The sequence below is a fragment of the Ictalurus furcatus genome, chromosome 7 (assembly GCF_023375685.1).
Source record: "Ictalurus furcatus strain D&B chromosome 7, Billie_1.0, whole genome shotgun sequence".
NCBI lineage: Eukaryota > Metazoa > Chordata > Actinopteri > Siluriformes > Ictaluridae > Ictalurus > Ictalurus furcatus.
The window spans coordinates 31,107,587-31,121,331 of record NC_071261.1 but is presented as its reverse complement, the minus strand read 5'-3'; the positions used below and the strand labels follow the sequence as shown (position 1 = coordinate 31,121,331).

General features: G+C 37.1%; 2 protein-coding genes across 3 annotated transcripts in view; both read right to left on the bottom strand.

Annotated features, from left to right (window-relative positions):
* The window catches only part of LOC128610739 (uncharacterized), an 84,168-nt gene extending 79,666 nt beyond the window's left edge, over window positions 1-4,502 (bottom strand). Inside the window, exon 1 of the mRNA XM_053630157.1 lies at window positions 4,421-4,502. The gene's annotated coding sequence lies outside the window, so the exon portion shown is untranslated. The remainder of the gene's footprint in view (window positions 1-4,420) is intronic.
* The window catches only part of LOC128610458 (uncharacterized), a 6,061-nt gene extending 1,551 nt beyond the window's left edge, over window positions 1-4,510 (bottom strand). The window contains exons 1-4 of one of the 2 annotated variants that reach the window (XM_053629793.1): window positions 4,421-4,478; window positions 4,079-4,125; window positions 2,730-2,804; window positions 1-338 (exon numbers count right to left, since the gene is read on the bottom strand). The exon at window positions 1-338 is cut by the window's left edge and continues 1,551 nt beyond it. In XM_053629793.1, the coding sequence (XP_053485768.1) occupies window positions 1-338; window positions 2,730-2,740 (349 nt within the window). In that variant the 5' untranslated portion in view covers window positions 2,741-2,804; window positions 4,079-4,125; window positions 4,421-4,478. Of the gene's footprint in view, window positions 339-2,729; window positions 2,805-4,078; window positions 4,126-4,420 lie in introns of both variants that reach the window. The other variant, XM_053629792.1, reaches the window with a different exon arrangement.
* Between the last annotated feature and the right edge of the window lie 9,235 nt (window positions 4,511-13,745).

Sequence of the window (13,745 nt, the reverse complement as noted above, 5' to 3'; positions counted from 1 at the left end):
TGATTTCAGTTGTTTTACTTTTTGACTGATCTGACATGTAATTATCTCCCTTTTCTTCTGTAATCTCAAACCACACTTCATCTGTAAACTTCACCCCAAGTATATAATTAGCCATTGCGTTGATCACCGTAGTTTTGCCTGTTCCAGTTTCTCCTACCATCAGTAGGATTTTGTTTTGCATATTGATGTCTCGCTGTCCAAATGTCCATTTTCTCACTGAGCCTTTTTCATAAAGATTACTTCTGGTTGTGAGGAGACGATATCGTGCAGGTGGACCTTCACTGATGAATTTACTCTTCTTGATTACATCACGTACAGTCAGTGATGAGTCTTGTAATCTGTTGAATTTAAAGGACAGATAGAGGGTCAGTTTGATATTGTGTTTATGAAGTTCATCAATTGTTATCAAACGTGTATTAAAAGATGCAAATTATATTACTGAGAGTGTAATGATGTGATTTTGTGAAAATGCTGTAATTTTCAGCAGGCTGACCATCGGGAGAACCGGTAGAACTCCCACTGGCCAGATGACTGATTTGGCCCATTTCCCTGCTATTGTTTTTATTGGTTTATTTATTTAATCATTATTATTTTATATTATTGCGTGTCCGATGTACTCAAGTGATCCTTTCCGAATTCGACATTCGATAATAAATCAATAAGAAACCATGAATCTGTTAGTGGTGACTTGCAACGCTTCCATCCTCCTCAGCTCTGGCTCTGGTTTCAAACAGAGTCATCACTGCACAGAGAGAGGATGGAGAGGAAGTGGCCAGGTGGAGTAGAGATGGAAAGGGCACGCAAAAGTAAACCCTCTAAGAAGAAGCAGCAAAATGCTGCAAAATTACTGACCTGCTCAGGGCTTCAAGTGCAGGTCAGTCTCATCTGTAAATAGAGTTAGCTTCACTAACTATCACTATCTATCGTCACTATCATCATTATCACTATCATCACTATCATCACTCAAAATGTGCTAAAGGACAGCATTATCTACTGTATAGTTTTACTACTAAGAAATGCTAAGTACAATAACTAGTGTTACAACCCGCTATCTTGGGGGGGGGGGGGCGTGGGGAGTTTTTTTTCTGTGCTGTGACATTTTGTGTGCAGGTCCGAACACCATTCCAGACTTTCCAGCCTGCCCTAGCCTGCCTTGCTCCCGCCCCCTTGATGACATCACTGATTGGCAGCCATTTTTAAGGAGGAAGCCGGCGTGAGAATGGGTGTGTTGTTAGGAGAGTGGTTGATTTGTGTTGCTTGCCCTTGTGGCTAAATTCTGTTTTTTGCACTTCTGCCTGGTTTTGACTCTGAGTTTGGTTATCCTTAAATCTGTTGTATATTCTCTTCACTTGTATATATATGTTTAATTGGTTCACTGGCAGTAGGGGTGTGGCTGCCATTTCTTTTGGGAGAGGGTTCCTTTTGTCTCTGTTTCTTTGCTTAGGTAGTTAGGGAGGAATATTTGTATTTTCTTTTCTTTCCTTTTAGGTAAGCTAGCTACCTATCATAGAATCCTTTTGTTTATTATTTTGGCCTTGGCCCACCCTGAAGAGATGCCTGTTTTGGTTAATTTGTACAGTTGTATGTAGATAATTGTCTGTTAGAATATACCACAACCTTTTTGAACAAAGCTGTTTTGTTATTCCTGGCTCCCTCATTCACTATTTAAAGATCAATCAACTTGAATCCCGAGCTGGTTACTCTGTGCGGCCCAACCTAGACTGGGCCATAACACTAGGGTAAACAACAGCAACTAAAAATGTTTTTCTAAGCTATGAGTCATAAAAGGCAACATCATGTTCAATATTAGGATTTTTCTAAATAGATTTTGTCATGATGCAGTTATTATTGCATTATATAAATTGTTTGCCCATATGTGAGGTTGAGAAAAAATCCCAAATATTTTTCTCCTATTTTTCACGGTAAGGTGGAGAGAGTCACGCTGACACTAGCTCTGCGCAGTGCTCACACTTCAGGATCAACCTGAGATGACAGGTAGAGGTAAAATAAGATACTTTAAATATGCTTTAATATATTCATATAAAATATAGTATTATAATATTTAATTTTTCTAGATAGATATTGTCCTGTTGTAGTTGTTATTGTACTAACAGATAATATTGTACCAGCAGTAAGTATTTTTAAGTCTAAAAAACACATTGATTTAATGTGATTCTTTAATTCTAACTAAAATAAATTTAGATTCTGTTCTCACAAATTTACAGTGAGGTTAAAAAAGTTGTCGTTCTCCAACAACATGGAGACAGTTCTGTTCATAGCTGTAGACCTGGTAAAGAAGTGACAGGTACATGAGAAATAAAAATTAAAAGTGTCTTTTGTTTACCTCTCTTCTGCATGTAATGTACTTTTGTGAGAGAGAAGAAGAGAGTTACTGGCAGCTTTGCACTTCTGGTGTTTGCTTGCCTTAATGTTCTGTGCAGACCCCTGTAAGCTGATATAAAGTATGACTGCTTCGCTACCTCTAGGCTGCTTGTTCATGTATTTATGGGACCCATACTGTGTGTAATAACTTGAAATTAGGAAATAAATAAATAGCATTGTCTGTAGTTTAAAATTGAGTGTGAGACTCACGGCCTGAAATTACGTCCCAGTCCGGCCCTGATTTTCAGCATCTAACAGTACAGAGAGCTGGTTCTTCCGAAAGAAAGGAGCATTTGTCCTTTTATGAAATAATAACATTTTTAGTGTAAAAAAGTTTGTTCACGTACCCTGTAGCCATAATCCTGGTTAGTCAGTGGTAGATGACACAAATGTCTCAGAAGTTTCCAGGACAGCTGAATGACCTGTTAATGAAATTGTTAATGAACTTTTATTATGATAAAATGTGGAGAATCTGCACATTTATTAGTCTTGGAAATGAAATTGACACAATTGGGATTATACCTTCTGTTTTGTTCTGTTTTCAGCTGAAGACTACAATACCCAGAATGCAATGTGCCAAATGAATGCCAAAATGTATGACTGTACAGGCATCTCTTTGATCCATCCATGCGGGACCATAGAGATAGCCAGATGGCACAAAATTCATGGAAAGGATTTTAAAAATGGTGATTTTGATGTGCTTTGTGCACAGTGTTGAAAGAATAAAGCCAAAGCTGAAAGTGTTTGGGGGGCGGGGGGGTTGCATCATGTTTTCCTTCATCATTATCTTCACAAATAAACAGTCACTACACTACACCTTCAGACGGTGATTAAACCCCATTCTTTTGTCTTTATACACAGTGATGTTTACACTGATGGGTCAACATACAGAGTGATCATTCTGTTGTAACTTTCTTTTGTCTCTGTACCTCAAGAGACAGTTACATTTACATCACATGTATTCACTTAGCAGACTCTTTTATCCAAAGCGACTTACAAATGAGAAAAATACAAGCAAAAGCATTATAAATACAAGCATTTACACTGATGGGTGAACATAATCACCTGATTTTGTAAATGAGAGAAATGACATTTGCAGGAAGCTCCCACTTTCTGCTGATGTCTACAGTAATTGCTAACATTTACAAAATGTGCCTACAATAAATAATAAGTCTATTTAATGGAAGTAAAGGTCCATGTTTAATAAAAACTGTAATGAAATTAATAAAATAAAAGGTTGAGGTTGTTCAGTTTAGTTTTATACATGTTCTCATATTTATAGCTATATTTTGTTGTAATGTGACAAGTGATAATCTCAAGGTTTACTGGGTTTTTTATTATTCTTATATGATTCTTAGCTCAATATGGCAGGATTGGTTGATAGTAGATCACTGTATGCCTTAGATGATTAAAATAACACACTTTTGCCATCACCTCCTACACTGCTGTCTGACATCAACCAAGGATGCAGTATAATAGTGAAAATAATATTGAAATGAATATAAAATCCAGATTTCATGGTGACTTTATTTACTATATTTCCTTATCAACCACTAAAAGTAAATACTGGCTACACCACATGTTCTCAAGTCAAACAACAACAACAACAACAATAATGATAATAATAATAATAATAATAATAATAATAATAATAATAATAATAACAGATTGGCACCCTGTCCAGGGTGAACCCCACCTTGTGCCCGATGCTCCCTGGGATAGGCTCCAGCTTTCCCCGTGACCCTGAAAAGGATAAGGGGTATAGAGCATGGATGGATGGATGGATAATAATAATAATAATAATAATAATAATAATAATATCTTGTAATTCCAAACACACTGATCACAACTCACTTAATAGCAAATATTTTCTGTTTTTTATGCATTTATCCACTTTTACTTAAATACCTTTTAAAACCAAATAAACTTTTTTACTTAAACAGTACTATAACTTACTTATTTATAGGTTTTATTTACTAGTAGATGTGCATAACAGTAAATATAAGTGTAAATGTGAATGAGTTTGAGTTTAACGTACCCGTGTTGTAGAAATCAGTCAAATGAAGAAAGACGTGTGATACTATAATATCTGTGTTATGACAATGTTAACAAGAAGAGTTTCTTTATCACCTGACAAGAGTCATAAGGGAGGATTAAAACCAGCCAATGAAAATGACTAAGTTGTATCTAGTCATAACATCATATGAAAGGTTATGTCTAGGACTTTAAATTCTCTGCATCCTTCAACACAGCACTCCAAATAGCTTGAGATTCAGTTTTGTCAGCAGTGTTTGGGAATGAATCTCGCCCCTCCTGGCTTTCTTTGTGTTTGAAATAAACCACACATTTTATGCTTATATTCTAAAACATCTCATGGTTTCCAGGAACACGTCTCCTTTCCCATATAGTGCTGAAGGGAATTGCAACACGTGAGTCTGAACTTTCAACTCGGCTCCCAAAAAAAGAGCCGACTTTTTCCATTCCCAAAGGGCTCACTGCCAGTTTTTATTTTCAAAACTAGGCCAAGTTGTTCATTGCCTAACAATCACTTTTAACATTTTACTCTCCCTTCTGATTAATAAAATAACATCATACTTTGTATTGTACATGTTATAAATTCTATTTACTCTATGTAGATAGCAAGGTGCTACACATTAGCACTTAAAATGCAGTAAGGATTAATATTATTGAGCTGCTGTGTGAATTTAACTTTTATTAAAGTTAAATGTGGAAAAGATTCCTGTCCATTTAACCTGATGTTCTCCTTCCTACACTACACTACCCTCACATTTAAACTGCCTTACAAAGAGTTATTCTGTGCCTCACAACTCGGATACTGATTAGACTCTGGATCAAAGTTTTAATGAAAACCTGGAATGTGTTTTCCAGGGCAGAGGAGACAGTTTTATCTTTGTGACCTTGACCTTGGATCAGAAGCCTAGACGAAATGTTATGGCAAAGGGCTCTTTGACATGTGGGCAGTTGAGGACTGAACTTTGAAGAGACAACACCTGCGTATGCACATGCATGAAGCTTCACTAAAGACTATTCCTCTTCTCCAAGTTTGTACCTTCCATCTTTATTGAGAAGAAAAAATACTTCACAATCCATCATTACAGTTGTACTACTAATATAGAATACTGATAAAGCTTCCTGAACACACTTTAAGCACACCTGTACACTGTAATGATTTATAATCTCACTTTCCATTAGAGCATTCCAGATTTCTGTAACCGACTTTGTGGCAATCTCTTTGGTTGAAATTGCTATATAAATAGAATTGAATTGAACCAGTGATGTAAAGAACGCATGTTTCTATATTTCAAACTTAATACTGATTTAAAGCAAATAGTCGTGTATTGTTATACCAGACAGGGTGGTTACATCTTCCACCAGCCCAATTTGTATCCTTACTCAATTACTAGCCATGGGAATTAACAGCTCTTCCCTGCATTTTCTTGTTTTTATATTTTGGAAAGTGGAATATTTCTCTATTAACATAATAGTTCTTTATATTTACTGGTAAGTGATCAGTGCACCCCCAGATATTTTATACTTCTGTTATAGAAATCATTTGTGAATTCATGGCCCAAAACCACACTTTACACAATTCTGCTTTCTTAGGAAACTGGTGGTAGAGTACAAGACTACTTCTGTTTTTTTTTTTTTTTTTTTTTTTTTTTGGTGTGTTGTTGCATACAGGACCACTTCCTTTTGGAAGAAAATTCCCCACGCAGCATAGAAAGAAACAAACTACTTTTTGTTCTTCTTTCATTTAATCATAGGTTATTCATGAAGAGTGCTGCTGATAGCTATTGTATGCATTTATATTTTGGATTGGTAATGCATCCAATAATTTGGAACCTACATGTATAGTACCAAACAGTTTATGTACATTACCTAATACCTGACCTGGCTCTTAGCAATATATTTGATATTAGTTGACTACTTGACCCATAAAATCTATATGTGAAATTGTATCCAAAGCTGTTATGTGAGAGTTATGTGTTGGATTGTAGTATAGTTTAAGCCCAAACCTAAATTTAAATATAAACACTTATCCTGTTGTTTTTACAAAATGAACCTGTTAGCAAGTAAATGAACACCTGAAGCAAATACCATATTTAAAATGTTGTAAATGTGAGGGTCGAAATTAATTCCAGTAATAACTCTGAAATATGAATGACTTAAGATTTAATAATATTTCTGCAGAAGGAAGCAACTGCGGCACACTGATACCATGAGAATAATAATGAGAAGGAGATGAGAAATAATGAGAAAACAACCAAATAATCAGAGTTTCTTTATCACCTGATGAGAGTCATAAAGGAAGGTTAAAAACCAGCCAATGAAAATGACTGAGTTGTGTCTAGTCCTAACATCATATGAAATATCAACACTTTAATTCTCTATATCCTTCAACACAGCACTCTGAATAGCTTGAGATTCAGTTTTGTCAGCAGTGTTTGGGAATGAATCTCGCCCTTCCCAGCTTCTTTTGTGTTTGAAACAAACCACACATTTTATGCTTATAAACTAAAACATCACATGGTTTCCAGGAACACGTCTCCTTTCCTCTGTAGTAGTGAAGGGAATTGCGAATCGGTTTAGTGATTTGGAGCTTTCAACTCGGCTCCCAAAAAAAGAGTAGACTCTTTTCATTCCCAAAGGGGTCTAATAAAACTTAATTAACTGCTTACTGTAACTAAAGCTTACTGAACATACGTCCGTGTACACTTGTACACTGTAATCATTATAATCCCACTTACCTTTAGATGATGGGTTCCAAGTCTGGTTCCTATCAAGGGTTCTTCTTCATGTTGTCACAGGGAGTTCTGATATAGAGATCTTTTGCAAGTTGATGATTCATGGCCAAAAACCACACTGTATTCCCGAACAGTATAACAGTATCATTAAATATGAGGTAACTATACTTAAAACTGTTAATAAGTTCAGCTTTATTTAACGATATTAATGTTTTGATTTCAAGGAACTGAAATAAAATAAGTAAAAACAGTAATTTAACTCTAAAAGGGAACCCTGACTATGAAGACTTGTATGGTTTATTAGATTAACACTGACATCAGCTATATAAATCCATCTATATATTCTAGATGTCAGGGTTTTTTTTTTTAATTATCAATATCCTTGCACTCGTTAGCCGCCATTGCTGTTTACATCGCAATGCATTCTGGGTAGTGACATCAAATGTTTGCAACGGTCTTTATTCTCCAGCGACATAAACATGTCTTCAGACTTTCAATTTGAACCCGAGCGTAACATAAGCGAGGAGGTTAATATACAAGACTACTCAAAATGTACATCAGAATGAAGATGATCAGAGAGGTGAGGAGGTGAGAGTGGAAAGGGCCTGTGTACGTGCAGGTTTTCATTCCTACCAACCAGAAGCCACATCTGAGTCTACTGAAAGCCAAGATCAACTGATTAATCAGGTTGAATCCTGCTTGGTTGGAATGAAAACCTGCACCCACACCGGCCCTTTGCTGATAAGATTGGACACCCCTTGTCCAAACAATTAAATTATATAAAAATATTTAATCCACCTTTCAGAAGAGACCAAAACCATACATGTAATCCAAAAGGTTCAACAATAACTTTAATTTTACTTTGGTAATGCCTTGGCTAGGGGGTTTAGGCTAATTTTACAGGAGCTTTATGTTATGAGAATTTACAGAAAAAAACACACCAACAAGATGCTTATGGGTTTGCTCATATTTACAGATATCCCCTGTATCACAGCAAACAAGGACTAAAATTACATCCAAAAGCAGCACAGTGTGACATTCTTTTCCTGCTGTGGGGGCTAGTAGCTAATTCTTTTGACTGCTGAAATGCAACCATTTTACATCATCGACACAGAGTGCAGTGCCATTGTCACGTAATGTCACCATCTGTAGGTTAAAATATGCATTAAATATGAAGGATTTTTAAAGTAATGAACATATTTCATGTGCTTCTAACAAAGTATTTTAGTAAGAGAGTGCAATTGTTGTGTGTTAAGGCCTACAAGTCTTCATAGTTGGAATTCCTTCAAATGCATAGTTTTTTTTTTTTTTTTAAATTGACCTCATCTCATTAGCATATTAGTATATTTGAACAAACATTGTGGATAATCGTTTTGCAGCACAAATAGTATGTATTTGGGTATTTTTATAACATGCTGAGTAAAAAAAACTAAGCTTTATAGATAGAAGTAGTCATTATTAAAACTATAGTTTATTTCACATTTTATACAAATGACTGTGAAACTAAAATCAGCATATTTTTAATTGCGTGCTCCAATTTGAATATAGAAGTTTGTGAAAATAGGCATATTTAATCTCGATATCGTGTCTGTTCCTCGCTGTTAATTTGTGTTTCTGTTTTCTTTATACAGGTTACACTTTGTGGACAGATAGCAGACCTATATGTGAGTGAAAAAAAAACTTTTTGAATGCATGTATGTGTGGGGACCAGTGCAGTAAAATCTGTAAAAAATGAGGACTAAACGCACCTTAAAACGGTAACTCCCCATTTTAATTTCTGAGATTGGCATTGATTTGGGCGATGGATTAGAAATGAAGGTTAATGTGATTCCTCCTCATGTACCCAGGCAGAGTTTCTTAAGCATTATCGTTTGCAACATAGCCATTTTTCAAAGGTTAGCCCTTTACCTTGTCTATATGACTCTCGTATCTGCACATTTATTTCATTCAATGCACGGAAAATACATGTATCACGATTTCATAATGAGAAAGATAAGAGGAATACATGTCAAGCAGTACAGATTGTGTACACATGTGATTTATGTGGGATTAAGTAACCTTTTTCAGGAAAAAAAACCGCTAAATTTTGGTCATTTGAGAGCTCATGAAAGAGTAGCATTCCCATATAAGAATTGTAGGTGTAGCACAAATGTTTATTCATCATTTAAAGCTCACCCAACCAGAGCCCATGATGTAGATGATAGTTTAACCTCATTGGACCTCTTTAATAAATCTTACAGATTGCACTGCAGATGATGACATTTCTGCGACTGCAGAGACTGCTTATGAGGATCCTGAGAGTGATCTGAGAATGAAAACGCTGCATTACTTCGAATGCTTCCATTTTTGTTGTATGTAATAACAGAGGGAGATTCTGCATGGGCAGTGTTAATGCAATTAAAATACATTGTGGAGTTAAAGCTGTCCCTAACATTTACAGAAGAAATGATTCAGTATCTACAGAGTAAAATTAGAGACCACAGGCAAATTCTTCTTGAAGTCTTTCCAGTCTTTAAACTTCGGCCAAAGCATCATTACATCGAACATTACCCAGAGCTGATTAGATGTGTTGGTCCTCTTGTACACTTATTGACCATGTGTTTTGAAGGCAACAAGAAGAAGAAACACAGTTTCTTCAAACGAGTCATGACACATAGAACTTTAAAAATGTGCTAAAGACACTGGCAAGCAGACACCAGGATCTAAGTGCCCGGATCTCTTGTTTATTCAAAGAAAGAAATATATATCTCACATGGCCATCTCTTGACCTCAGACAGGATCTTCACCTGAGAGGCCATCTCTTCGACCTCAGACAGGAACATGGCTTGGGAGGCCGTCTCTTCGACCTCAGGCAGGAACATGGCTTGGGAGGCTGTCTCTTCGACCTCAGGCAGGAACATGGCTTGGGAGGCCGTCTCTTCGACCTCAGGCAGGAACATGGCTTGGGAGGCCAGGAACATGGCATGCTCTCTGAGTTTCAGGTGTGGAGCAGTCTCTTCTGCACCTCAGAGAGATGACATCATATCCCCAGCCTGGCTTGAATGCAGAGCGATAGCTACTGCACAGCCAGTGGGAGGAATGAAGCTCAAGGCTGAGCCTGAGGGGGAAGCAATGTTCCCCATGATGCCAGAGGGAGGAGCAAAGTTCTCCACGAGGCCAGAGGAAGGAGCAAAGTTCTCCATGAGGCCAGAGGCAGGAGCGAGGTTCCCCACAAGGCCAGGAGGAGGAGCAATGCTCTCCGTGAAGCATGAGGGGGGAGCGACATATGGCATGAAATAAAGGAAAGGAGTGACGTCTTCAGAGGAGCATGGAGGCAGAGTGACCTCCTCAGCTGAGCAGGAAGGCAGAGTGACGTCTAAGCCGAGCAGGAAGGCAAAAGCGATGTCAGAAGCGGAGCCTGGCGTTGTGACGTCTGAGGCAGAACAGGGAAGAAAACTTAAATATCTGTCTGTTCTGCCTAGTCTGCTTCTTCTTCTGTACCGAAGTATTATTGTACCAGTTCTTATGTATGGTGCCATTTGTTTTTTCAGTATGCTAACAGTAACCAATAAGAACAAACTTTTGAAAATAACTAATTTAGCAAGGAAAATTATTGGTATTCCCATCCCTAATTTATCAGACTGTGTTAGTTCATTTACGCTCCAGAAGGCACATACAATTTTGAATGACCCAAACCACCCACTTTATCAATATTTCAACCCCCTTCCCTCTGGCCACAGGTATAGACTACCCATGTGCAGAAAGACCAGCTATGGTAGGAGTTTTGTTCCTATGGCTATATGAGCATTAAACACATAGGTACTCAGCCATTGTGATGTCAGATTCATTGTTGTATGATGATCCTGATGTTTTTCTCCTTGTCCCCTTCTGCCCTCTATGCCTGTGATTGTTTATGATGGTCTATATGTATGATGTTGTTATGTTTTTGTACGCACCCACCGTGGAAACAAATTTCCTCTTTTTGAGGACCAATAAATTATCTATCTATAAGCGGAACGCTTGGCTGCACCAAGTGGCTGAGCAACGTCTTCAGCTGAACAGGGATGCTGAGTGGCGTCCTCAGACAAGCAGGGAGGCTGAATGACATTCTCCAACGACATGGCAGGCTGTACGAGACCACAGTGGGGGAGGGAGGGAGGGACATGGTTCCAGTCTGGTTAGAAGGTTCCCCTTTGGTATACCCCATGACGGAGTACATCATGTTGAGCCATTCCCGATTGTTCTTAATGAGGGAGAATTTTCCCTCCTTCTCCAACGTCAGCCTCTTGAACTCTAAAAAATTCTACTGCATCCATGGTGAGGTGAAGTATTCTGTCACATTACAGAATGTAATGGAGGTTAGGACAGATGCAAATGCAGATAAGAGTTTATTAAAGAGAGGCAGGCAGACAAATCCAAATTGTGAAACAAAAGCGTGCTCATAAGCAGGCAGTGGTTCAGGAAATCTGCAAACAGGCATAAAACAGGCAAGGCAAAAGCACATAATGAGAAATGAGAAACAAGATCAAAGACTATGAAACAAAACGAGGAACAAGGTACAAAGGATTGGTACGCGGAAAAATCTCACGCAATTCTTCACAAAATACAAAGAGACATGAGGGGTTTAAGTGACAAACATAATCAAGGGTGAACACAAAACAGTTGAGACTAATGATAACACATATGGGAAACAACCAATGACAATACAGGGGCGGAGACAGGACATAAACCATAACAGATGCACATGTAGAAAGTCAATGTCACTGAAAACCCGGAAGCGCGTTCTTGCTTTTCGGCGGGGAAGAGCAAGGGGAAATCATGGCACACATTAAATAGGAAAAGAATAGAAAAAAATGTTTTATATATATATATATATATATATATATATATATATATATATATATATATATATATATATATATATATAATAGGAATAGAAAAATTTGAATAATAGTAGTAAAAATAATAATGATGGTAATATGTACACTATGAACACCTCAAAGTATGTATAGATGAATAAGAATATGAATATATACAGCTGACTAACACCTCATTTATATACAGATAAGTGACCAGTGGAATATTGCACAGTTCACAGTAGAGGGTGAGCAACAAATAGTAATATCTGAATAAATATACATAGTGCAAAATGTTATGTATGTGTTGGCTGACATTGCAAAAAAACAGCATTATGTTAGCCACATAACCACATTATGTTGTTTTTGCATTAAAGAGTCTAACTTCTGTAGGGATGAAGGACCTGCGGTAGCGCTCCTTCTTACACTGAGGGTGCAGCAGTCTGCTGCTGAAGGAGCTGCTCAGGGACCCCAATGTCTTTACAATTCGCTGGTGTAATTCAGAATTCATTGTTCATCAATGATGGCAAGTTGTCCTGGCCCAGATGCAGCAAAACAGGCTCAAACCATGACACTAACAGTAACACCAGAAGGCTATTGGAAAAATGTTTTATGAATGGATGAGACCAAAACATAAATTTTTGGTTTAAATGAGAAGCGTTCTGTTTGGAGAAAGGAAACTCTGCATTCCAGCATAAGAACCTTATCCCATCTGTGAAACATGGTGGTGGTAATATCATGGTTTGGGACTGTTTTGCTGCATCTGGGCCAGGACGGCTTGCCATCATTGATGGAACAATGAATTCTGAATTATAACAGCGAATTATAAAGGAAAATGTCAGGACATCTGTTCGTGATTTAAATCTCAAGAGAAAGTGGGTCATGCAGCAAGACAACCAAACTAAGCACACGAGTAGTTCTACTAATGAATGGTTACAGCAAAATAAAGTTAATGTTTTGGAATGGCCAAGTCAAAGTCCTGACCTTAATCCAATAGAACTGTTGTGGAAGAACCTGAATCAAGCAGTTTATGTGAAGAAACCCTCCAGTTGAAGCTGTTCTGTACTGAGGAACAGGCTAAAACTCCTCCAAGCTGATGTGCAGGACTGATTACAGTTACCCCAAATGTTTAGATACAGTTATTGCTGCACAGTGGGGTCACACCAGATACTGAAAACAACGGTTCACATACTTTTATCACTCACAGATCTGTAATATTGTACCATTTTCCTCAATAAATAAATTACCAAGTATAATATGTTTGTCTCATTTGTTTAATTCAGTTCTTGTTCTCTACATTTAATAGTTGTGTGAAAATCTGATTTAGTTTTAGGTCATATTTATGCAGATATTATGGAAAATTCGAAAGAGTTCACAAACTTTCACGCACCACTGTACCTTATATTTACTACTCCATGACTGGATGTGCGTTACCTACTTCACCTGCAGCATCATTTCTAGTCTTCCATTTATTGTACATAAGTCATTTATGAATGTTCTGTTCAGTGGTATGTAATGACATTCATGAAAATTCATGGCAGATAGTTTGAGTATCCTATTAAAGTTTGATATAATTTAAAGGGGACCTATTATGTAAAATTCTACATGGCTTTTGAACATAAATGTGTGTCGGCAGTGTATATATATATATATATATATATATATATATATATATATATATATATATATATATATATATATATATATTCCCCATAAATCATAAACATTGTCTCAAAATGAGCCGTTTTCATTTCTCTCGAAT